The 26550-nt window shown below is 41.1% G+C and overlaps 1 protein-coding gene across 1 annotated transcript in view; it reads right to left on the reverse strand.

Annotated features, from left to right (window-relative positions):
• Positions 1 to 588: 588 nt before the first annotated feature.
• The window catches only part of GFRA1 (GDNF family receptor alpha 1), a 185760-nt gene continuing 159798 nt past the window's right edge, over positions 589 to 26550 (reverse strand). The window contains exons 8-9 of the mRNA XM_082222693.1: positions 3110 to 3163; positions 589 to 806 (exon numbers count right to left, since the gene is read on the reverse strand). Of these exons, the coding sequence (XP_082078819.1) occupies positions 636 to 806; positions 3110 to 3163 (225 nt within the window). The 3' untranslated portion in view covers positions 589 to 635. The remainder of the gene's footprint in view (positions 807 to 3109; positions 3164 to 26550) is intronic.

Raw genomic sequence — 26550 nt, forward strand, 5'->3', positions numbered from 1 at the left:
TGAAAGCAGCTCCACTCCAATTGGAAGCCATGACTTTGGCTTTGGAACCGATTTCAGCTAAGGTGTGTCTTTGCTCTCATCTTACACTGAAATAATCGGAAACTGCACAAAAGCACTCAAATGCTCTGGCTGAGATCCCCTTTATTACAATGGGTCTTGCACAGGAGAACTTCCTGGCTAATTGTGCTGCAAATGAGAGAAGCAGGATTCTAAGCTACATGGCCTCTTTTTTATTGGGCAGATTTTTTATTTTTTATTAAAGGCAAGGACAAGGAAAACAAGAAAGAAAGGAAAGGATGAAATCTGGATGATTTACATGCAAATTGACATTCCATCTCTTTTAAAACATGGCATGTCCCAAAGCCTTCTGGGTTTGGAATGTAATACTGCATCAAGTATTTCACAAGGCTCCTAAGTAACACAAGAAGCGTCCTTTAAAAATTAGGAAATTATAATATAATATGATATAATATAATGAAGACGGGGATGACAATCCAGAACTATTTTTTTAATTTTTTTTTTAGCAAAGTGCTTCAACTTAGCTCCTAGAACTTTTATATCAGAACAATTAACAGAGGAGGACAAGGAACAAATCAGCTTCATTTTATTTCCTTTTCTTTGTACAAGTCCTTTTGTTAAAGCAGATATGAGGTTTCTGATGAACGTGGGCACAAGCAAGATGAGAGTGCAATTGCCACCAGCATGAGAAGTGTGCTTGGCTGGATGCTTATACGAAGAGGAGATGAATTGTCAGAGGACATGTGACTAGTGGAGCCGCCTGCCACGCTTCCTTTCCCAAGAGCATTCTGCAAAACAGAATCATTTCCTTTGGTCACCAAATTTTCACCTGCATATCTTTGCATCTTTTCAATGCTCTTCAATGATCCCTACTTTGCTGCGCCTGCAAGCTGCTTTCCTCATTCAGACCAGGCAGCTTCACTAGAATGAAGTGATCCAGAAGGTCTTGGCGTGGGGAGGAAACTTCTAGTAATACTCGTGTTACTTTCAGTGTGATCCAATAATCAACTTTTTTATTGCAAGTTTTCAACACAGAATACAATAAAAGCTAAACTAATCTAAATTAAAGAGAAAAGAGAACAAAGGGAAGAGGAAGAGGAGGAGGAAGAAAATAATAATAATAATACAAAGCCCTCTATCAAGGTTGTATCTTAACCCTTATTCTATACAAAGGAGGTTGAGACTTCCAAGTGTGATTTGAGATGGTAAGCAAAGCTTATTCATGAAAACAATTTTTTTAAAAGATTGTATTTTAAAGAGACTCATTAGTTTGCTGTGCAGGTACTGATGTAGGATACTGAGGCCACATTGGTAAGGCCACCGAGAAAGACTCAATGTCAAGGTAGACCTTGCCTTGCAGGAGAATGACATCACCCATACAGGACAGAGGAGAGTAACCTTTTTCAGCCCAGGGGCTGATTCCCTTCTGGACAACCTTGGGGGCTCATGTCAGTGAGGAGTGGGGCAGCTAATGTAAGCTTTACCTTTGTACAGTAGGCTAATTGTCTACACACATTCACACACCTCTCTATATTCACCATCCAGACAAGCAACAGGTATTATCAGTTCTTAAGTAAACAGTTCAGCCAGGCAAAAAGGCTCACAGAGCTTGCAAAGTGGAGCAAGTGACAATTGTAGCCTGGGGAGGCTGCTGTGGGGCATATTGAAAGGCACAGCTGGCTGGGCCTGAGTTTCACCACCCCTGATTTAGGGCATAGTCGTAAGAGGGCCAGAGACTGGAATTTATGTCCCAGTGATGCCCACAGTATTAATGTCCATAAAATAGAGGTACCAGACTCTTACCCATTCCTGCTTTTATTCAGGAAAGGCTATGCTTCAATAAAGGAAAGCCCAGTTGTTTGCTGGTTTTCTGTATGTGATCCGGCACTTTCAAGTAAACTAGCTCCTGTCAAACTGAAGTGGCCTTGACTGGAGTGCTTCACCACCTAGGGTTATATTTATATCTTTTAATACTGCAAAGCTCTGACCCATTCATAGCTATAGTGTGGTTTCAAAAGAATTAATGAATTGATCTAACTCTTAAACGATCAATTTCCCCCCCAAATGGGGACACACATGTTTTGACGGGTATGTACATTCAGCTAGTGTTTTCATGTCAGGTGGCAGAATAACCTAAGGGTGAAGGCCAAAAGTTACAGGAGAGAGCATTAGTGGTAGGCAATGGCCTGGTTTAAGCAACTGTCATTTCATTTATTCAAGATCAGTATTCTGTCAGCCATAAAATCTGATCGACTATGCTTAAGGGTCTTGCTAAGAGCCATGTTCCTGCAGATTGTCAGTTAATTACGTTTCATAGATAAAGGGTAATTATCATGTGACCTGAAAATTACATGCTTCCTAAGAATTAAAAATGCAGTTACCTTTCTGCTATATGGCTGAAGGTGAATGGCTATTCTGGACATGGATCTGAGCCTTCTAACCAATACTACTACCAATGCTACTACCACCACCACTACTACTACTACTACTAATAATAATGTTGTTGTTGTTGTTGTAATAATAATAATAATAATGTTGTTTTGTTGTTGTTGTTGTTGATGATGATGATGATAATAATAATAATAATAATAATAATAATAATAATGTTTGTTGTTGTTATTTCCATCTATATTCCACCCTTCCTCCAAAAGGAGCCCAGGGAGGCAGACACATCAACATCATCAAAACATTCTAAAAGCAATCACATTTTCACAGCCAGTGATTTCAGTGTTGCCAGGATTAGTATCTTTCAGTTACTGAAAATTCTAATGAATTCATTGAAGGCAATAATTGTTTTGGACGACTAAGGTCAGGAGGACCTTATAAGCTATACTTTGCTGCTGCTGCTGCTGCTGCTTCCCAGCATTGTCTATTTTGGCAGGGCTGGCAGATTAATCAGTTAAGAGGGACTGAACTTGAGGCTGTCATTGCTATCAGAACTAACTACAACAATATAGGATGGGGCAGGATTTGCCTCCACAATCTCTGTAGGGTGTAACCTCTAGCCCTCTTAGAAGAGAGGCTTCAAAAACTTTATTCAAAGGAATATTTTTGCTAGTAGCAATTGCCACAACACGGTGAAAAATCTTACCCCAGTCACACACAGTTCCGTAGCTACAGATTCATTGAAACTCTGCTTTGGTACCTGTAGAAAGACAAAGAGATGACTATATAAGTATACGTGGTCAATAATATTGGAGGTGGCATTGCTGATTATTCTAAGAGAATGAAAAAGCAGTATACCTCCAAATCACTAACCTAATGGTTATTCTCATAAAAACTGGATTACTCAAGAGTAAATGGTCTATTCACATAGCCCAAATGGTCACCCAGTTGTCCTTTGGGTATAAATGTATCAAATCAAATGGTGGATAGTTTTGTCGTTGACCAAAGTTGACTGAGGCTGCAGCTCTAATTAGTTCTCATACTATGACTGGCATTTGCTTGTAATTTTAAGTCTGCAGTTTACACTGGGGTTACATTCTGGAAAGTGTGCCTAAAACCAAAAATTGTGTAGAGTCAAAACACATTGAGTTCAATGGCGGCTGGGATTGCCAAAGTCTTTTTTCTTGGACATCCACCCTCTTTCCATCCCCCCCCCATTTTTTTTCAAGGCACATAAAGCTGAAAGTGCATAAATAAAATGTGCATAAATTGCAGGCTTAACAATGTAACTCATGTCTGAATACAACTTTAAGAGATTTTTTTTGCCATAGATTTCAAAGCAGGTACTAAAACATACCTGAATCACTAAGCACAAAGGTATTGGACACGCCCACCTAACTATTCCAAGTAATATTTTATATTGTTTGATGCTTGTAGTGGGTCATGCTGGTATGCAATTAGAGGTCTAAGGGCGTGCTAGATGCTTCATTGGGAAAGGAAGATGGTACTTATGATGTTTTCAGCCTTTTCAATCTATTCCAATCCTATAGCTTACAATCAATTTTGTGCAAGTCTTTGGTCTAAGAACAAGATCTTCCCTGGTACAACCAAATAAATGCAAATGCATTACAATTTAAAGGCATTACAATAAATACCTTTTGACATCAGTAACCTACCATTAGTAGCAACATAGGATTCTTAAGACTGTACATGCTGTGTATGTTCAAATGGCAATGCATAGTAGTTTGCTCCAAAGGTAAAGGTAAAGGGACCCCTGACCATTAGGTCCAGTCGTGACCGACTCTGGGCTTGTGGCGCTCATCTCGTTTTACTGGCCGAGGGAGCTGGCATACAGCTTCCGGGTCATGTGGCCAGCATGACTAAGTAGCTTCTGGCGAACCAGAGCAGTGCACGGAAACACCGTTTACCTTCCCGCCGGAGCAGTACCTATTTATCTACTTGCACTTTGTGCTTTCAAACTGCTAGGTTGGCAGGAGCAGGGACCAAGCAATGGGAGCTCACCTTGTCGCAGGGATTCGAACTGCCGACCTTCTGATCAGCAGGCCCTAGGCTCTGTGGTTTAACCCACAGTGCCACCCACGTCCCAGTTTTCTCCAAAGAACACTGCTAATTACAACACTATTTCAAATCACAAACAAACTTTCTATCAGATATGTTGCAACCCTGGCACATGGGACCATCTCCCTGCTACCTTCCCAGGTCTCCATGAAAAGGGGAAAGACTCTAGCAAAGCTATCAAGGTGTCATTAAACCAGCCATCCTTAGTTTAACTAAGCACATTAGGTGCAACCTGTATACAGCACAACAGATAATTTCATCAGGAACAAAGCTACACAGCAAAACTGTCTTCAGTTACTTTTCAGCTTAGGAGATAAAATAGATCATAATAACAACATCAGCAAAAAATAGTAAATTGTTTTTCCCTGTAAAGTATAGCTTCTGTAGTTAGAGGAAATAAAGATACATGCCCACTTGTTTTACTTCTGTAAAGCAAAAAAATTCAGGGTGGGGTGGGGGGTGGGGAGTTAGCTTCCAGACTGAGATGTAACATGCCAAGTTTCAAATTGGAAGAGTACATTTTACTGCTGAGTTATAAACCTGTAAAAAGGGGTTATAATGGAAAAGCTGGCATAGACTGTTGTACTATAAAGTAGCAGTGTATCACTAAATCACAGGCAATGGAAAGAATATATATAAAATTCTGTGCAGAGAGCACGATACCCAGTAATTATATCCTGAGGGACAAATCCTTTCTTTTTTGCCCCAATCTTACAGGACAAAGAGAAACTGGTGTAATTCTAGTGCAAGAAAAATTAATGTCTCTAATAATGGCTTGCACACTAAGCTAGTGTACTGTGCTGATGAGAAAATCAAGAGATAATGTTGCATTAATTCAAAGCAGGATTTCAAGAGCAAGGAACTGTATATAGGCTGAATTACTATATCTTCCCAGTTAAAAACAGAACTTTTAACTTCTACATTTATATTTTGATTTCTAATTTTGATGTTCAAGTTTGAAATTTAGCAAAATTGAATGTAATTTGGGCAACGTTTTGCAAAGTATCTTTCAATTGGAATACAGATGTCAATGATAACATTAATATGGTTAATATGTAAGATTCAGAAATGTAATTATTGAATAAGCACTGGTGAAACTGTTAGGGATTTCCAGAGCGCCACTACTTTGCCTTGAAGCCATACATTACTACAGAATTCAGAGAGAGAATGTGTAATTACTTTTTTTATATATATCCAGTTGTCTTTCTGAACTTTTCACCACAACCCTTAACAGTGTGGCATGTAGATTCCAACAAAACAAATGACTCCATTGCTTTGATTGAATCTCCTAGTGTGGAATTCAGTTACAACCCCCCCCCCGAAGTCTTTTTGTGGGGGTGTTTACATTAAAAAGCAAAACCTGACTTTTGAATTTTTTTGATAATTTGTCAAGTATGATCAAACAACATCAAACAACTGAAACTAAATTTGATTAAAACCCTACTTCTTATACATTAGGAACAAAATAGTAACTTTGTGAGCGGAATCCACAGTCCCCGCCCCCCCAAGTCATGCTTCCTCTCCCCAGGACACACACTCCACGAGTACTTTAAGAACTGTAACGATGCCTCTTGCTTGTCTTATGGTGGGTGGAGAGAAATGGGTGTGCACAGAATCCTCTGACTTTTGTGTGGATGAAATGCAGCCTCCTGTGCAAGGGTTAGAATTACATCCCTTGCTCCACCGACTTTCCCTCTTTACCTGGTCCACCACTGGAACAGGGCCTCCAGAAGGATGTCCAATTCTGTTTAAGCCAATGGTCTTCAAACTGTACCCCCCCCATTTTTATTTGGAGGGGGTAAATTCTTCTTGGTAGTGTCCCTAGACAGTAGGACTTCCAGTTGACTCGGGTGGGGTGTGTGTGTCCAGCATGGTAGGCTTTTGTGCCTTTAACAGTGTCATTCTGTACAGAAATCAACAGATGTTTGCAGTATGGGGATAAAAACCTCAAGCTGTGCTTAAAAGTCACAGCTACAGTGGCTGAGTAGTAAGTTGACAACCCTGTTAGGAAGCCTTGCAACAAAAGGCTGGAGGAAAGTATCTTCCTTTCCCCAACTATTCTCCAGCCAACCATCTCCTTGAAATATTCATAGCAAATACCACTGCATAATCCTTTGTTCTCTTGATTACAGAGATTTACTATTCACCCAACCTGTTTTCTTAACAGTAGGACACAAACTATAAAGCGCAAAATGCACTTGACTGTAAAAATGCAATCAGTTTAACTCTTTTGCTCTTCCTAAACACAAGCTGCATCTATCAGACTTGTCAATAGTGTTTTCTTATTAGCCCAGCGATCCAACAATACGCTGCAATATAAATTACTTTCAACTGGGAAAACAAGCAAAGTGCATATCAGAAGCAGAGTCTGCTAAAATAAGTATTCAATTCAGCATAAAACAATTCTAGTCCACAAAGCTGAGGTGCTGTGCTATTTAAGCTGTGGAGGCAATCAGCCTTGCACTCTTGCACTACAAAGAAGCCTGACCTTTACTTGGGTGCTGAATCAGCTGTAAGGAAAATCCACTGTTAGAGCATAAATATTATCTGTGGTCAAATTGCTTAAGAATGTAATAATCTACAGGTTTACTTGGGAGTAACTCCTGCTTGCACTAGGTAGGTGGCACTTGCTTTCAAGAAAGGATTGGGCAATACGATTGTTTCATAATTACATAATAGTCTGAAAAATATTCTGCCCAATTCAGATAATATTTTCTCAGTTATCTTAATGAAATTATTTCAATTGGCAGCATCATGGCGCCAGACTTGCTTAACAGGCAACCTGTTGGGGCTTTGATGCACCTCCTTTTCGTTTCCAGGACATCAAAGAAAAGCAGACTACATTTTTAAAGGATGTATGACAAAATACTGGAAAATGGAACTGTTTTTTGTTTGCTTGTTAAGAATAAAGTGAAAAATAAAATGACTGTTTTACCTTTACATTTTTACCTATAAGAGTGTTCTTTTAAACACAAAATGCCCTGAATGTTCTCTCTGTATTAAAAGTAGCTGGAAAAAGGAAAAGCTGCTACAAACAGATAAAACAAATAAAATCTCCTCCATTCAAACCCTGGATATTGTAGAGCTGTTGCTTTTAGCTAGACGTGCACCTTAGTACAGCTGTATAAAGAAATACTCTAACTTTCCCCCCCAGTCCATTAAAATATGAGTGCAGTTTCTGATATACATTCAAAGCTACATTTTCAAGAATCCCTGAGTATCCAACCAAGAGATACAGAACATATGGCCCATACAACTTTTTTTTATCCATTAACTCATGTTGAAATAGTAAGACCTTCAGATTTCTATTTAAGAGAGGGAGGATTTGGGGTCCTTATGGTTGCAGTGATAAGCCTGAGAGTGAGGCTGTAAAAGAAGTGCCCTATGACTCACGGGCAGGAAAGTAAATAAAAAACTGCAATATGAAGGGGAAATGTTTCAAACCAACATTATTAGGCAATACACTTCCTTTAAAAATTTATTTCTTAAAATAACAGTTCTTAAATTTCTGGTTTGACAGCAGGAATGGTGAATCTTTTTTCTATGAAGGGCTAACTCACAGGAAAATTCAACTGGAGATGGAGCCAATGGTAGGAAAATCCCCCAAGTCTCCCTCCCCTTTTCTGCCACCCTGCGATATATTTGTTTACGGGCAAACCGGGCAGTTGCTGGGGTGTGTGGGTGTGTGGCAAATTTGGGGAGGTGGCATTTGTATCACCATCAGCTATATACACCGTACATCACCTGTGACATCTGGGCTAGGATGAGCAGGCATGATCCTGGATTGGGCAGGAAGGAAAAGGTCTGAGAGGTCTGTTTCTAGGGTTCAAAGGGAAACAGTGGTGGTGGTGGGAGATCCACTCGGATCAGACCTGGAAACCGCCAGATAAAAGAGCAAGTTGCTGCCTTTCGCTGCCGATCATTCCTACTGGCTGAAGTGCTTTGTAGGGCAGCTGGTGAGATCTGCAACTGCCAGGGAAGAAGCTGGGGGCGGGCAGTGTTGGTGGCTTCAGGATCAATGTGAGATCAAAGCAAGGGCCCCCTCTCAGCCGAGCAAAAGAGGACACCATCCAGGCAGGGGCTGGCCCCAGTGATCACACCCATCCTTCTGGCTACCACTCCAAAATGGCACCCCCTTCCCTAACATTGCTAGTTGTTGTGCAAGGGCACTCCTGGGGAGGCCTCACCCCCTCTGTGCTTTGGCACACACATGCTCACACCACACACATGCTTGACTCTACTCAATACAAACCTACTTCACCCTTCCTTTCCTTGTGTAGAAGTTATTGTTGAAGCGGAGGCAAAGGATGAATAGAGTACAAAAGAGCCCATGGTGGAAGCTCAGTGATGTCAGAAGTGTCATCTTCTATTCTGCTTTCAACAGCATCCAGACACAGCCTGCTCCCACCCTTACATTGTGTGCTGGCCAAAGCTCTCTATTAGATGCTTGGGGGAGGTCGGGGAAACAGAAATGGAGAATGACATGAGAGGGCCTGGTCTGGTACTACAGCTGCCAAGGAGGTAAATGAGGTGGAAGCAGCTGTCAAGAGAGACTTGGGCCCCACCTGCACTATACATTCAAAGCTGCATCATACCACTTTCAACAGTCATGGATTCCCCTAAAGAATCCTGGGAACTGAGAGTTGTCAGGGTGCTGAGAGTTGTCAGAACACCCTTATTCCTCTCACTGAATTACAATTCCCAGAGTCCCCTGGAAAGAGGGACTGACTGTTAAACCACTCTGGGAATTGTAGCTCTGTGGGGCAGATAGGGGTTTTTATACTATTCCTGCTAATCAACCTTGACTCTCTCCCTCTGTGCAGGGTCAGCAAATAACTTTCTAACCATGGCATGCCTTTTCCCACAACTACCACCTTTCCCCCCACGTCACATAAATTTTCTGTGCTACTTCTCTGGCTAACAAATTCCTGCTCTGTAATCTTCTAGTCTTGGTTGCCATTTGCTTCTCACCCCAAAACACTACTGTTGTCCTTTTTTTCATTTGATGGACTTTCATATTGTAATTAATCTTTTCCGCTGTCTTTTGCAGACTTCTGTTCTATCTGGCAAGTTCTGCTTTTCTAAAAGCACCTTCAAAAGTAGGGCATAGTTCAAAACTGACAAGCTAGGCACACAAACCCATTCTTTTGATCAATTCCAATGCTTAAACCTTTGCTAAGGTGCAGATATTTGGGTCAGGGAGCCTTGGATAGGGTATGTGTGTCAAATCAGCCAAAGCTGATTCCTCTCTTCTCTTTGCGTAGCTGTGAATGTGTCCAAAGTGTGAATTCCATGTTATTCATGGTTCTATCTACAACATCTTGTGGCCAGTGCTAAGATGCCACCTGCTCTCCTCTCTCTGGCAGCAGCTTAACATTAGAGAGCAGAACTCATCAGATACTGATTTATCAATTTAAAATATGTGTCCTGGTAACAGCCTTTCAGTGTGATGTACTCACGAGCTAAGGATGAGCTTCCTTTTTCAGTCACTCATTTGTTTGATTCAAATAAACTCTTAGAGCTTTATGCCTCCTATTTTTAGTGGATATTATGCCATTCTCATAATGTGACCTTAAAAAAATTGATTTGCCTCCAGCTAGCACTATTTTTCTGTATAAAGAAGGGCAAAGAAGAAAACAGAACAGTAAAAGCATTTGTGGAATCCCTTTTTGCTAGCTTAATAACTCAGCAGCTTAGGCTGACTGTTTTTTTTTTATTATTTCATATATAAAACTGAACAGTCACTTTGCAATAATTCCAGTTGCTTTGGATTTTAGTATTGTGGCTCCTTCCACCATCAAGGCGTGACGATGACTAGAAACACCTTCAGGCTTGGAGTTGTTTGTGAGTAGGGCATTTCTGCAGAGCTACTGTATTTTTCGCCCTATAGGACGCACTTTTTCCCCTCCCAAAATGAAGGGGAAATGTGTGTGCATCCTATGGGGCGAATGCAGCCTTTCGCTGAAGCCTGGAGAGCGAGAGGGGTCGGTGCGCACCAACCCCTCTTGCTCTCCAGGCTTCAGGAGAGCCCCACCGCCAGCCCCACAAGCTCGGGGGACAGCGGGGAGGCGGAACGCCGCCATCCCACTGTCCCCCGACTTGGTTAGAAGGCTGGCGGGGGGGGGGGAGAAGCCTGCTCCTCCCCGTTGCCAGCCCCGCAAACTCGGGGGACAGCGGGGAGGCGCAGCACGCCATCCCGCTGTCTCCCGACCTGGTTTGGAGGGTGGCGGTGGGATGATAATTATACAAATTCTCCTCTGCACTGGGTTCTGCTGAAAATCACGCTAAAAAACCTATCAAATTCCCACTCCCTCCCTGCTGCGATCTTGCTGATTATCAGCCCCCATCAGTTGCTTTTTTAAAAAGAGTACATTAAACGCAAATACACTTTTCATGTCACTCCAAGCCTGGCCCTCAAAGTTCTAACAATTATATTCCCTCACTACTTTCCTGCCTTTTCCCAACTTCACAGCACCTTCCCATTTTCACTTGTTTTTCATTAGTTATTGTCGTCCACTAATCTCCATTTTCTTATGCCTCTTTTCAATCTTATCACATCAGTTCTTGTCAAAAAGTCAAGGTCTGCTCTATAATCAGAAACACCCAAGTTTGTACTTGGAATAAATTTACTTAATTTTCCTTGCAATGTGCATATAGAATGTGGGTTTCCTACTGACGAGCATGAATTCTTTTTTGGCACTGACTATACACAGCCCTAATTATAATCTACCCATAATAACATTATTAAAACTTGCCAGTATTCAGTCAAGCTATCACCCCCAGTGTCATAATTTGGACAGCTATAAAGTAATGTTTAGTGAGCTCTATAATTTTAATTTAATGAATCTGAATATCAACCATTGAAATGGTATCAATGATATATATTCAAACCTTTTCTTTAAAAAAAATGAAAAGTGTTCTGTAAATCAAAGCACTGAAGTAATTGTCCTTTTGGTGCAACAGCATGGTACAATACAACTTGATGGGTCCATTGCTGTTGGCATTTATCCAATTTCTTGCATGTCAACTGGAGAATAATTAGATGTGTTCTGTTTCACGGCCAAGACATGAGTCTGGAAGAAAGCCGGTGGTTTCACAGAACATATGTTGGTGCTGAGAGCCATACTTCTAAGCAACATGCTTAAATTGTGTTAAACCTATTCTCACATTAAGACGTGCAACTAGGAGTATCAGTCACTATCTCTTCTGTTTGCTTCACTTCTGGTTTCAAGTCTCAGTTATCTCAAGGAATTTACAGGGCAGTGAGGGAATACTGAGAAGTCAGAGATGAAGGTGAAGGGAATAGCCATAGCTCAGTGGTAGAACTTTTGCATGCAGAAGGTCTTGGGTTGAAACCTTGGCATATTCAGGTAGGACTGGAAGAGACCCCTGGAGACCCAATGCCAGTCAGTGGAGACAATACTGAGCTATATGGACCAATGATCTAACATGGTAAAAGGTAGCTTCCTAGGAGAGCTCCTACCACTGACTTCTTACTATGGTTGCGTTCACGCACAATGCTAAGCCAGGCATGGTTTTGTGCAAACATCCTGACTCCTGAGGAAGAGATTGCAGCTGCTTTGCTCTTCCATATGCTTTTTAGGTCAGCATAACATCTAAGCTACTTACAGTATCATCTGTGGTTAAGGAGCAGGTCTGTCCTCCTTAACTACAACCTGTAGCCAAGGTTTTTCTTATATGGTTAAGGTGGAGAGACCTTAACCATGATCCTGTGTTCAGATTACACGCTCATCCAAACCTTGGCTTTGCTGCTGTCCTGCGATGATTTAAACAGTGCAGGGAGGTCTCCAAGCCAGGGTGTGTTGATCCCAATCTAGCTACAGTTTGAGAAACAGGTTACTCTCAGTCCATTATCCTGCAGAATGGTTGTAACAGGGCGAGCACATCTGAACAGAGTAGTTTTTATAACTGAGCCAGGTACCACGCTAATGTGAGATAGCACTGCATGCAATGCTGAATTTACTTAATTCTCCTTCTATAGTCAAGGTGGCTGGGACATTGACAGCATTGTTGCAGAATAGGGTGTAAAAGCAATTCTACGAAGAGATCATAATTATTCAGAAATTAGCACCAGTAATGTCAGTGGGCCTGAAGATCTGATTACTAGGCTCTAAGTATTGCCATTTCCCTTGTATAACTTCCTAATATCTTCCGGTGAATTAAAAACTATAATGCAACATATCCCCCCCCACACACAATTGCAATCTCACTTAACAAAAAACCAATTATAACATCTCTCTGATAATTATGCAGTACATTTCACAAAAGTATGAAGCCCCGGTTATCAGATTATATTCTAATTATCAGATTATGCAAAATTATGTTCACAGGAAATAAATGTGTTATGTTTTGGCTACATAAATGAGTGAAATTATAGAAAGCTGCCAAGAAGAGAATATGCAGCATAAACCACATATGTCCAGTCATAATTTCATGAGACAAGATTTAACTGCTAAGATGAGTAGGGAAAAAAACCTATATTGTGCTTCATTCGCTGTGATTTTGTGGAACAGCATTAACAATGCAATCTTATGTGTGTATTTGAAAGAAACCCTCAGTGTATTTCTAGCACAGTTTTCACCAGCTCCCATCAGTCCCAATCAAAATTCCAGAGAACTGAGTAACATTCAACAAAGATCACTATATACAAATACTTTTATACTAAGGGACTAACTATACATTACATTACTTGCATATCTTGCAGCAACCAGGATAACTTTTAAGAAATAATAATCCTAGATGTTGGGGAGGTGATCTTCACTGAGACTGCACAGTGCAGGGAATATTTATGCCTTTGCTTGCCAGCCACTATCCCAACAAACATCCCTGTTATACTGTACTATGGGATATGTTCCCACAATATGTAGTGCTGGTCACCAACTTGGATGGCTTTTGAAAGGATTTGACAAATTCATGAATGATAGGGATATCAATGGCTACTAGCCATGACTGCAATCAGAGGCAGTATACCACTGAATACCTGTTCTTGGGAATCACATGTGTGGAGAGCACTGTTGGACTCATCTGTTTGTCGGCTTCACTGTGAGAACAGAATGCTTTATTAAACAACCAACTGGCTTATTCTACCAGGGATCTTATAATGCTGTCATACTACAGTTGCCCTTTGTGTCCCATTGGTGTCAGTGGTTCTATTTTCCCAAGGCTAACTGCATCAGGACTCTCTTGCCAGGATTATGGGCAGGGAGGGAAGGGTTAAACTGAATGAAGGTTGTGCATGTTCAGAATTTCATTCCAAGCCTGATACCTAGTATGGCAATTACAGCCCAACAAATCAGTTTGGGGAGAAGTTGCCTCAATCACAGATGACCCCAAATGCCATGTTGAGGAACACAGCCTTTGCACAATGCTGAAGGCAACTATAAAGGGTTGGAATGTATCTCCCCACGAGGAAGTCCCAGAGCTTCACTGCCATTGAAGGGATGGCCTTTACGCAGGTAACATTCCCCACAACTGTAATTTAAATAACAAGGAGACCCAGTGCCAGGTCTCCAAGGAAGATCAAAGCATGTACTCTACCACTCAACTCTCATTTTTAGATACCACACAACCACTCTAAGAAAATTACCTGCAAGGAATAAAACTACAATAGGAATATCGTATTAATCATTTATACATTATGACGTCCTCCGAAACACAGCACTGCGTTCAGACACCCCAATTTAAGAACCTGGTACAAAATGGTGTAATAATAGGCACTGGTGAAGATAGGAGTGAAGGCCAATCTATTTACAGTCCTCACTAAAGCCCCAGGAGGCTGGGATGGTTTGAGCCAATTCAGCTATTACTGCACCAGCTGAAATATACAGAATCTCATTGTGTAAAGAAGGAATAAACAGCATTCCAAGTTCTCATTGATTTTAAAGTCAAGATACTAAAATGGGTGACAGTTCATTGTGTTCCAGAAACCAAATAATAGATTGGGAAGCAGGGGAGAGGAGGGAATGTGTGGAGAACAGTCTAAAGGTAATGCAGAGATCTATTATTCAGGTGAGGCAACTGATTAGAACACCTAGGAATAAAAAGTCAGTGGGGAATGAAATAAATGTGATTTATTTCTAGTCTTTGATTATAAATGCACGCTGAATATTATAGGCAAAGTGAGAAGACAGGTTAAAAGCAGAATAAAAATATATTTATGTTCAGAACTTTAGCACTGCTAATGCCTTTTATTAAGAGCATATGTTAAACACTTCAGTTAAATGGCTGTGTTTGACTTATTTTCTTACGAACAAGATTTGACTGCTGTAAAGGTTCAGGCATATTGTTGAGGAAGTGGCAAGATACAGCTCCTCTATATGTGCTGTCCTTGCAGGTTGTGATGAAGTAATTCCAACATATGGTGTGAAATGAATACTTCTGAGTTTTTCATTATTATGTTTGAAACACTCACAGGCTCCTCCACATCTTTATCATTTATTATTGTGGAAATAAAACTATGCCCATGTTACTCTTCTTCCCCCTCTTTTCTTTTTTTAATGAAAGACGTTTCATTTCATACCTAGTACTTAAGGCTTTTGACATTTTTTTTTAAACCCAAAACATATCAAAGGTATTATTCTAAGGAAATTTTTATTTTTATGCACATGGCCTGGAGCATGAGATAACTAGGCAAGAAGAAACCATTCATTTTATGGAATGGAATACTATTGTACTACTCCCAGAGAACGAAGGAGAAAATTCAGGAAGAATATGGGTGGGTTTTTAATTTTTAATTTCCTCACAGAAGCTTCTTTATTGTGCAGACAAATGCAAGCAATTCTCACCAGTTGTTCCTTTTCCCTGCCCTGGTATAACGGAAAGCAGTCCTTCATCCAAGGGGATGAAGTTCTGCATATATAATTCTCTACTGGCAGTGTCAGGCTGAGTATGGCTTCAGACTCTCATATTTGCTGGGAAAAGTGTCTCCTTCATTTCTACTTGCTTGCAATGGGGGACTCAGAGGTACAGAGGGAGGTGCATGTGTTCTATTTTAGATGTTATATTGTGTGAGGATTAGACATAATACTGGGGCAGCATTGATAACCCATATGCTACCATGAATGCACTTTGTCCACACAATCATCACTATTCTTGAGGCTCTCTTCTGTAGGCCAGGATGATCTGAGGACTTTGCATGATAGTTTTGTGAATTACAGAAGCTTTCCATGTCTGGCAAGTAGTCCATAACCAGTGGACCTGTACCAAAAATGGTGGCAGTCTGGAGTCTTTCTTGAGTATTCCATCCCATCGGCCAGGCCTTCTTCCATTTCACCTCTCATTCCCAACAGTCAGCAGTCCAAGCCCCCTGAACATGCTCAGTTCTCATTGTCTTGCTTTGGAGGTTTTGCCCATTTATGTTCCCCCCCCCACAAGGTTTTTTGGAATTTTGTAAATCTTGGGCTTATCCCAAGCATGCTTGTTTGTGGGTGGGTGCCATTTTGGCTGCATAAGTAATGGCCTTTGGAAAACAGAGTTTCCCATTAATTGGTATACACAAGTGGGGCCAGCAGCAAAATGTTGCAGTGTGATGTGCTGCCATTCAGGATTCTAGCCTTTCTATTCCATTCTCCTCTTTTACCTTTCCCCTCTAACAGTCAGCCAGTGTTCTGTGGCCAATGCTCGGGCCTCATTGGGCTGCTTTGAAGTCGCCCCACCCTTAAGCCTTCTTTTTTACTTCCTCAAGTCTCCTATCTTCCTCTTGGGCATATATGATATCATTCTGGCTACATAAAGACTGCTACATGGATAACTTGAGTTCACTTACAGATGGGTAGCCGTGTTGGTCTGCCATAGTCAAAATAAAAAAAATTCCTTCCTGTAGCACCTTAAAGACCACTTAGTTGGTCTTTAAGGTGCTACAGGAAGGAATTTTTTTTATTTTGAGTTCACTGTTAGCTTATGTGATTATTACCTGGCTCTGCCTCATTATCCAAGCAGTTCTCTGCCCCTGATCTTACTTTTGGGGAGAGATTTGTTCAGATCATGCAGCTAAATCCTAGGCAGACTTGGAAGCAAGTCCCGCTGAGTTCAAAAGTGCTTACTCCCAAGGAAGCGTACACAGGATTGCAGTGGAGCCTTTGTTCCCAGCATTTAAGAAGGCTGATGAACACACAACCCCTATGTTAAAAACACAGAAAAACAAATATACTTTGTTCCTTGCTGCATGCAGGTAAAGCACCACACCTTTTATTGAAACAACACCAAGCTCCCAAGGGAAGTGTTAAAAATAAGAGGGGGAGGGAATAGAAAAATGTATATGGAAAATGGTGAAGAGATTAGAACAGCGACTGGTGGTTAAGCAGAAGTGCAGTCTGTCTGAATGAGGCATGATTTAGGTATCCCTAGAAGGAGAGATTAATGGGCTAAGAAATGATCTCTCGTAGAGAGGAGAGCAAAATTCACACAAGTTATTGTGTATAATTTTCCCCATGACAAGTGTTGAAGAAAATGAAAGCAGGCAAAATCTTCAGTAAGGAAGCCTTTTCCCAGAACGTAAGAAAGTTTTAAGAGCTGGAGAACCAGATGTCTTGCTAGTGGAGCATGTTCTCTCTGGGTTGAATTGTGTATTCTCAGGGATAGGGACTCTGCAGTTAACAGGAGACATTCCTGTCTTTTACATAATGCTCCCAAGTGTCATGCGGAAATCAGGGCCATTTCACATGATATGAGGAAACAGCACTGCTGGGTATTACGCAAAAGGGGGAACAGCTGCATCTAGAAAGGGGAAACTTGTGCATTCTTTACTGCTAGTTCCTTGGAACATCCAAATTGTCTCTCAAATCTCTCAGTAGTTCTGTCTATACATACTGAAACCCAGAAGTATTTCTGATCAGTTTACTACATTTTTACCGCAACATTAATGTGATGCTGTCTTGTATCACTCATTCCTGCTCTCAGAAAATATTTGAACATGGCAAACTTAAACCAGTTAAGTATTCCATGCTGCCACACTTTACCTGGCAACAAATCACTCCATGAGGGTGGAGCATCTGTAGACAACCACAATGGTCGGATGTTTACTTAGCAGCAGTAATGAGTCAGATGCTGCATTGAATGCAAATAAGCTAATGACACCAGTCTTACAAGCTGTGTCATCCAATGTGAGTGGTTTGGTATTAGGGGAAAACATTAGTAAGGGTTCCAGGGCAGTGACGTTTTACTTCACACATTTGAGACTGGGGGTGGAATCCTACTGGCGTTTTTGTTGGTTATGAAGAGCTTTGAATCCAGCAGACACTTCCTCTAATGGAAGAGGAAGACAGGTCATTTTTGTAAACTTGCTCTTCCCCTGCAGTCCAGAAACAGCGGGGTGGGGATGCGGCCTGGGGGGGGGGGAACAGCTACAGCAGGCAGGAGAAGGAACTGGTAAAAATCCCCTCCCGTCTTCTTCCATTGGCAGACGCGGTCTCTGGATCAAAAGTCCTTCTGTGAGCACAAGGACACCAATGGGATTCCAAATCTCCATTCTGGCATAACAAATATCTTATGGATTTCAGCCTCAGTAGGTTTGGGCAAAGGGTGTTCTCCTTCATGGAGAGCACGTGTTGCGGTGGGGTCTAACAAGACATCCCACTGTTGCTGGGCGGGTAAAGATAGTTGGCCACCATTGCGATTGGGCTCCTCTTGTCATTGGGGAGAATTTGATGTTGCCATTTTTGATTGACAGCCATAAGGTATATATTCCCTGCGTGCAGCGTTGAGCTTCCTCCTTTCCGTTGCATGCATCGGATCACCCGTCCACCCTCCCTATATTTAGGGTTGTTCGCTTGACCTTGCTATGCCTGTCATGGGGTCGTCTGCTGTTGGAGCAGGGGCCTGGTAGGAATTTTGTCCATTTGGCTGATTGGCTGGTGCCATTTGGTTTTTGCCTATTGCGTAGCAAATCGTCACAACTTGTAAGGTTGTGGTTAGGCATTGGTTTTATGAATTGGTTGGTGGAGGGGCATGAATTGGCTGTGTCTGCCCCTCCAATGCTGCTGCTGCTGCAAGGGTATTCTGTTAAAGGAATCCAAGGACTCGCCATGCTTTTGTCCGAACCCCTGTCAAGGGGCTAGGGCCACGCAAGAGCCCCTGGGAGCATTTGGGGAGAGGTGAGGGCATTGTATCCAGCTCCATCTTTCTCCCCAAAATGTTTTCCCTTTCTGACTTTCAAGGGCATGTGAATGTCAGTCTGTCTCCATGCAGGGTCAGATAGTCACAACCAATGCCTAGGCAACCACTCACATTTTTTTGTATTTTAATAAAGTTGTGGCCAAAATTATGCCAAAAACCTTAAACAAAAATTCTGTGTGAATTGTGTTTTATTGGGGTGACTTGGGGACCTCGACACGCAAATGAGAAACCGAAGAAGGCATTCTCACAGAAGTCCACAGAATGAGTGGAATCTAAGAAGATGGGACGTAGCTGTAAAAAAGATGAGGGAAAGATTTTCTTTTAAGAATGGTGAAAAATAAGGGTGCTTGTAAGCACTAAGGAAGAGGACAGAGAAAATTAATAGACAGGAAAAGAATGAAACAACTGCAAGGACTGGATTAAAGAACAGCCCTGAAATCTATGGATAAAGAGTGGTAAACAAATTTAATAAATAATAATAATAATAATAATGAAGTGCAGCAAGTTATTTGTGAATGACCTCCACGTGTGCTGGCATGATACATTCCTCCAAATTTACCTCTCATTGAAAAGAATGCAGCAATGAGGTAATGATTATTTAAACAAAAAGAGATAGAACCCATTGCAGGGATATTGCGTAAAGTATGGCAATACAGTGTGGCTGTACTGCCAATAAATTTAGTTAATTGGATAACAGGCACTTTGAAAGTGGAATAGTGGTATTGGAAGCGAAAATACTGTGGACTTTCTAACTCTGTGCCTTTGTGTACATCATACTATGGCCTTCCTTGTATTTTTGCAAACTCAGCTCTATGCAATTTGCATGACCTCCAGTTCCTGGAAGCCAATTTTAGTGAACCAAGATCTAGGTAGGTAAAGGCATATATCCAATGTTGCATGAGACTTGGACACTTAAGACCTAATTGAAACAGGATGACAGAGGAAAACCAGAGGATGAGTGTTTGATTCTTTATATTAAAGGAATACATCATTCCCAAGAAAAGTTTCACATTTTATTTTTCTATGAAAGATACTTCTGTCAGTTCTGGAGTACAGTGGTGCCTCGCAAGACGAAATTAATCCGTTCCGCGAGTCTCTTCATCTTGTGGTTTTTTTGTCTTGCGAAGCACGGCTATTAGCGGCTTAGCGGCTATTAACGGCTTAGCGGCTTTAAGAAAAAGGAAACAAACTCGCAAGAACTCGCAAGACGTTACGTCTTGCGAAGCAAGCCCATAGGGAAATTCGTCTTGCGGAACGACTCAAAAAACTGAAAACTCTTTCGTCTTGCGCGTTTTTCGTCTTGCGAGGCATTCGTCTTACGAGGTACCACTGTAATTATCATCATATATCTCAAAGATAGACATTTCAACCTGATAATATTCTCAATACCAGTTTTAAAGAATCATTAGGTCTATTTCATCCAGAGAAGAAAACAATGCAAATATCTCATCAGTTGGCTACATATAGCCCATGTCTTGTACCTCTATATTGAATACATTATATGAAGGTCAGTGCTACTGAAATTAAGAATGAGTGGATTTCACCTATTCTTTTCCTTTCAGTGTTCCCTGGGCTCACTCTGTCTTGTAAATCTTTTTTTTTTTTAAAGGTTCACTACCTAGAAACAAAGCCATGTATTTCAGAACTTCAAACTCCATGGAGAAATTTGGCTGAAGAGAATTTTGGAAACAGCCCTAATTGAAATGAAGGGGGAAATATCTTGAATAGAATTAAAGAGTTAGGAAAAGTAGAGGTACTGTGAGTTACATTTCAGAGAAGCTGTACATTTAGGTCTGTGTAAGCAAGAGGCCATATCAAGCCTCTTTGGGAAGTATGGTCAACAATGTCCTTGCCTGGCCAGCTCAGTCTTTTTCTTTTTCATCTGGACAAGTTCAACCATTCTATGATTATCAGACCTGATGTGGTGACAAACTAAGAAATGCTGGACTGCAGAGTAGTGACCCTTGCATCAGCACAATGTCACAAAACATGATGTTACAGCAGAGGCATTTATTTATTCATCTGTAAGCTCTTTATGCAGCCACACTGGTGTCTTTAGATGCCCCCCACTTTTCTTTCTTGTTGGAATTGTCTGCATATTTCACCTTTAAGAAACTCCCATCCATCTTGGACTCCCTTCTCTCTGAGTATGGGATTTCACTCAGTTAATTCCTTCAGCTTTTCAAAAACCAGAGCTGATGTCCAAATACATTAAGCTTTCCCTTGCCTGCATATAAGGAAACCCAAGAGGTCATGATAACTTCCTCCCAAGGTATCCAGTATTTCCACTATCAGTTCCTCCCTGTTGATGAGGTCCAGGTCCAAGAAAGATGACCTCCTTGTACTACTTCTACCTTCTGGGAAATGAAATTGTTGGTGAGGCAGTTGAGGAATTTCTTAGACCCTACATTCTTGGCAGAATTTAAGTTTCAACAGATATCGGAATATTTTTCTTTTTTTGACTTTGAAAATGGGTTATTAAAATCCTCTAGAAATCTCATTTGCAAAAATCCAAAAGGTTCTAGTAAAATTAAATTTGGTCTGAACAGGACTGTTATAAATGTGAATGTTTTTCATGCACTTATTTCCCTGGAGCCATTTCCTTCGCTTGGTTTTTTTTTCTTTTAAAAAAAGTACTTTATGTTTGTGAGGAACTCTTATGAACTCAGTTTCCTGTAGCAAATTATACTCATTATTTACATTGCTCAAAGTATGCTAGAGGGCTTGCAATTAAGAAGAGAGAGGAAAGAATCCAGTTTTGTCCCCATTAAAATATAGACAAGCATGTTCCCATCTGAATTAATGTGTCATATTTCCTTATTCCAATGGACTCGCTCCTGATGTACGCTAATGGAAGATTAAAGAGGGGGAGGAGATAACTTTCGAAACTTCACTGCATGCCTTTTGAAAGACTTAACAGTATCTTAGATGATAAGGAGCAGTAATTTTATTTCTCCCAGTTATATTGTAAAATTAAATTCTGACATTGGACTGGGTGGTAATCCTATGGTTCCCTTCTTCCAGATTCACTGTATTCCCACCTTGTGGCTGCTTTTCGTAAGCTTACTGCATGCTTAGTTTTAAGAATGGCCTAAGTTTATTGTGGTAATGGTATCCAGGTCCAGCCTTTCTCACAGGCAGTGTCTCACTGTGCTGAAAACTGCACCTGAGCAGAGGCTTCTCCGCTACCAGGGGAGACAGATATGCATTCCAGTGCTGGCAGAATGACATTCCTGTCACTGCTTTGTGTCTGGGGGGGAGAGGTGTGGCAGCAGCCAATCTGCATAGTGACATAATGTGCATAGCTGCCGCTCTGCAGAAAGGAACAGCCACATAGCTACAAATTCATTCCTCTTCCCATGTGGTAGCTGTTTTATGTGTAGTAGTAGGACCCAGAAGCAAGGAGTAAAGGAGGGAGCCATTAAGAGTACTCTTAACTTGACAAAAGGCCTTATAAAACTGTGGCACTTGTCTCTGTGTAGAACCTGGTATGAACTAATATGACCTAATGTTGCCATATAATATTATTCCCATGCTTAGCTATTCTTCATTATTCCCACAGGAGGAGATCTTGTAGTAAAATAGTGAAGGCAAACTGAGGTTTAATGGCAAATCCTGCTTCTCCTTTGTGTAGGAATGATATGCAAAGTACTCCCTGAGAATAGCAACTATAACAGTAAAATATCCATGCTCTTTAGAAGTGCTCAGTAGCTTTTGGCAAAATGCTATTTTTATAAGTCATTACATTAGTTTCTAGGAAGTTCACATTCGTTTTCAAATGAACAATTATTAAACTATAAAACAAAACGGCATGATTCTTAAAGGCGTAATCTCAGGTTTTACAGTTAACTATAAAATGGTGTATTATAATACAAGAAAGATGCTCAGGCTACTAGAATCTTTCTTTTTTAAAGAATGGTAAAATCTTTATTATTGATGAAATAATTCTACTGTTTTGTAATCCAATAATACACATATACACACTGTATTTGGACAAATGAACAGGATACTCAAAAGATCCAAAATGTAGATATATACTTGATATATGCAAAAGAGGGGAACTAGATTTATGTTATGACTGAAGTGCTAAGTTACAATTTATTGAGATTATAATTGTTTCCTTGGGTTTATAGTAAAAGTAAAATATAGAAAATGTCTCCATAAGGCATTTTAAACAGCTGATGAGTGTGCTACCATTGTGCATTTAGTTTAGACCCAATGAAGTAATAGCAATATATAAAATAAGGTATATATTTTAAAAAACTAGTAATGAGTTTGTTGGCCTCACAAAGCCAGATTTGTCCCTGATGTCCATATGATAATGGGTTTTTTCTAAAAGTAGCTCAAAAGAATGACTCAAAGACAATTTACGCTTTGGGATGAAAGTTCCATTAAATTCCATGTGTTGCCTTGGTTAAGATTTTCACAGAATTGCCCTCTGGCATATTGTTTGGGGATCTCTGTGTCACAAAAAAGCTGCTGTAACAATTAATATAACTAGGTTTCAAAAGCACTAGACTAAGGAATAAGGAATGGCTATATAGTTTTGGCTGAATAGGGTGAAGTTAAGGGATGTTTTGCAGGGTCAAAGAGAAGAGAACTATAGGGACTTTTGGCTTCTCTGGAATAGGATAGGATAGGTTGACAAAGTATAATGCATGCACACAGAAATTCTAGTCCCAGTATATCAGTTCCGTTCTCATTTCCCCAACTAGTACATGCTCAAAACTGATTCCTCCAGTTGTGTATTTGAAAACCTCCAGGCTAGACCAATGATTTCAGTCCCTATCACTGACATATGGAACATAGGTCAATGCCTTTTACCAGTCCAGACCCTTTGTCAATCTAATTCATTACTGCCTACTTTGACTGGCATTGGCTTCCTTAGGCAGAGGTCATTTCACCACCCTCCCCCTGGAGGGTTTAGGTTCTGAATTTAATGAACCTGAACTGCTTCCATTTGATCACTGGGTGACAACCCACCATGTACTCCAAGAGATGCTGCAGAGTTGATGGAGGAGCACCATAAGCAGCAAATGGAGCAGGCAGAGAAGCAACCAAAGACTGGAGCAGCTTCTGTGATCACACCAATGGCTGAGACAGCTGTTCAATAGACAAACCAACCAAAACCAGAGAGGGTAAGCAGTAAGAAGCCTCTTTCGAGAACAAAGTGAGAGTCCATGTGGGAGTAACCTAGAAGCCTAGCTGCCAGGCATCCAGATGGGGAGAGCAGTCAAAGAGCTGAGGGGCTGCTGATTGATTTTTCTACTCCCGGGGAACCTGTCATGGGAAGGAAGGTGTAGGAGGAGAAGGGCTGGCTGGCAAAGCTGCTTCAGTTTGGTTCCCCCACTTCCTGGAAGCCTGGTGTACAGAAGGAGAAAATGGAGGTACCTGAGAGTGCGCAATAAGTGTTGCTCATTATAAATGAGCTTTCTGCCCCTTGGAAGCCTACTGGGGAAAAGAGGGGGAAGGAGGAACCAAAATCAGAAAAGGGGGAGCAGACAGCTCCAGCCGGTGGAAACTGTTAAGCAAGGTAGTTTAGGCACATGGACTCAGGCAAAAAGCTTAACTGTGTACAGCAGATAGCCATTTATTTAGCAGGGAATGGAAACCTCTGTTGTTGCTCTGTGTCTATATATATACTCCCCCCCCCCCGCATTTGATACTTGCCCCATTCATCAAGAGACAGACCACTGCTAGGATCCAGAAAACTGTAGAATGTAACCTGTTTACGGAGAGTAAATTCATACAGAACTTTTTGCCAAATATCTGCATATAACAGAAATATAAAAAATGCATATTTACAATATATTATGAGACCCATTTTCTACTCCCAGAAATAGTGCCACAATAAACCGGGGTGGGGTGGTACTGGTAATACTTCCATTCGTGTCTGAAAGTGAGATTGCAGGATAGTAGAAAATATTGACCATTCTTTGTGACTCCCTGGCAAAATCTCTGAATACAGCCTGATTATCTCTCACCAAGACAATGACACTATTCTCTTCTCTGGTGTCCTGCTGCCAGTCAGAATTGTGTCAGAACAGCAGTACCAGAGTAGTGTGCCTTTAAGCTCCTTTCTAAAATGCTCTAGAGCAGAGTACAGTGGTACCTCTGGATACGAACAGGATCCGTTCTGCTCACGCACACGTCGCTTTTCGCTGCTTCTGTGCATGTGTGTGACGTCATTTTGAGCGTCTGCACATGCGCAAGCGGCGAAACCCGGAAGTAACATGCTCCGTTACTTCCGGGTTGCCGTGGAGCGCAACTCGAACGCGCTCAACCTGAAGCGCATTCAACCCGAGGTATAACTGTAGTGGATTACAAAACCAGACAAGACAGCACCCATCCAATGTGTGTGCAGGTGTTCTGGTGTGCATGCATTTCACATACAAATCATTCCTTAGAAAAGTGCTTGGAAGATATATTATTCTTCTATAATAAAATGATGGTAAGTATTTGATTGATTTGTATAAAATGTCATAGAAATTGCCAAGTACTAACCTCCTGAGGTAGTAAAGTACAGAGCATTAGGTAGCCTGCCAAACTGCCATGTCAGAATTAATTGCACATCATATTATCAGCAAGAATGATACAGGCTAAGCCACTGTTGATGCATTCTTTTTTCAGGCTTATTGTAAGTGGTCTTAAAAATGCCCCAGAGCAATAAAAGATTTCACTAATTTCCATGATCCCTGCTCTTATACGTGGAAAAGCTACAGATAGTTAAACATAATGTGGCCTTGTGCAGACAGGATGTTTAACTATGGTTAGTGATTTTGTTACTTAACCCTGGTTAAGAACCACCCCCCTCTCCCAAGCAAGTCTACAGTAAAACCATGGTTTAACCTAGGAGACATCAGCAAGGAATGCTTATCACCTTGCACCCATTATAGTTTTATCAGGGTAGATTTAATACTTAACTAACCAAAACTTGAAAATTTGCTTCAAACCATGGAATCATACTTTGGTTTGTAGCCAAACCAAGGTGTTTGGACATAACACTTAAGAAACCATTGTTAAGTGTTGTGGGCTGGATCCAGGTTAAGTTAGTTGCACTTCGGTTCCACTGAAATCAATGGGACAAGGTAGTCATTACTTAATTTAAATACCACTGATTTCAATGGGAACTCAATTCAACTAACTTTCTGGATACAACTCATGATCTTCATTGGGCTTACATGGCACATTCAGTATCTTTGAAGTCATTATTCAGATGCTTGTTAGAAATGTTAGGCCTTGAAATCAATTGTTGCTTCACTAATATCATTTCCAAATGAGATTTCATTTAATATTAGCATTCTGTTACATAGTGGAATACTCTACCCTTCTCGTAATGTTTTTAAAATCTCTTTGCAATTTGAAATAATGAAATGTTGAATTGAACTGGAAGCTTTATAAACTTATTAGGCTGTGGCTCTGTCAGCAACAGAGAGACCTTCCAGTAGGGCCTTTATTAGCGCCTCAGTGCTACACTGGCATTGTCCAAGCTGCAACAATCCATGGGAAATGTAGTTCTCATGGATTCTGCTCTCCATTTCACATTGATCCATATGCCTAAGATGCTGCTGCAGGATCAAAGGGAAGCCTCTTGCAAGAGTTCCCATTATAAGACCTTGCTGCCGCCAAGGTTGAGGGAACCAGCAGACTTGCATCCATAGATTTGAGGGTGTAAACACAAAATTCTGCATGAAGGGGCTGGGCACCCACATTTTTTTTGTGCTGGGGCCATGCATGCCGTGGGGGTGTACGTGTGTAATGTCAGCATGCATGTTGACATGCGTGTGTGATGTCAGCACGCACATGGGGCATGCTGATATCAGGCACACGAGCGCCCACAGCGTGCACAGCCCCAGGCACCCATGGTCCTGGGACCAAGCAGTTTTCTGCTTGTCTCATGCTTTCTAGGAATGGATTCGGGATGTTTTCTGTTTG

The sequence above is a fragment of the Podarcis vaucheri genome (assembly GCF_965113315.1).
Source record: "Podarcis vaucheri genome assembly, chromosome: 5".
Lineage (NCBI taxonomy): Eukaryota > Metazoa > Chordata > Lepidosauria > Squamata > Lacertidae > Podarcis > Podarcis vaucheri.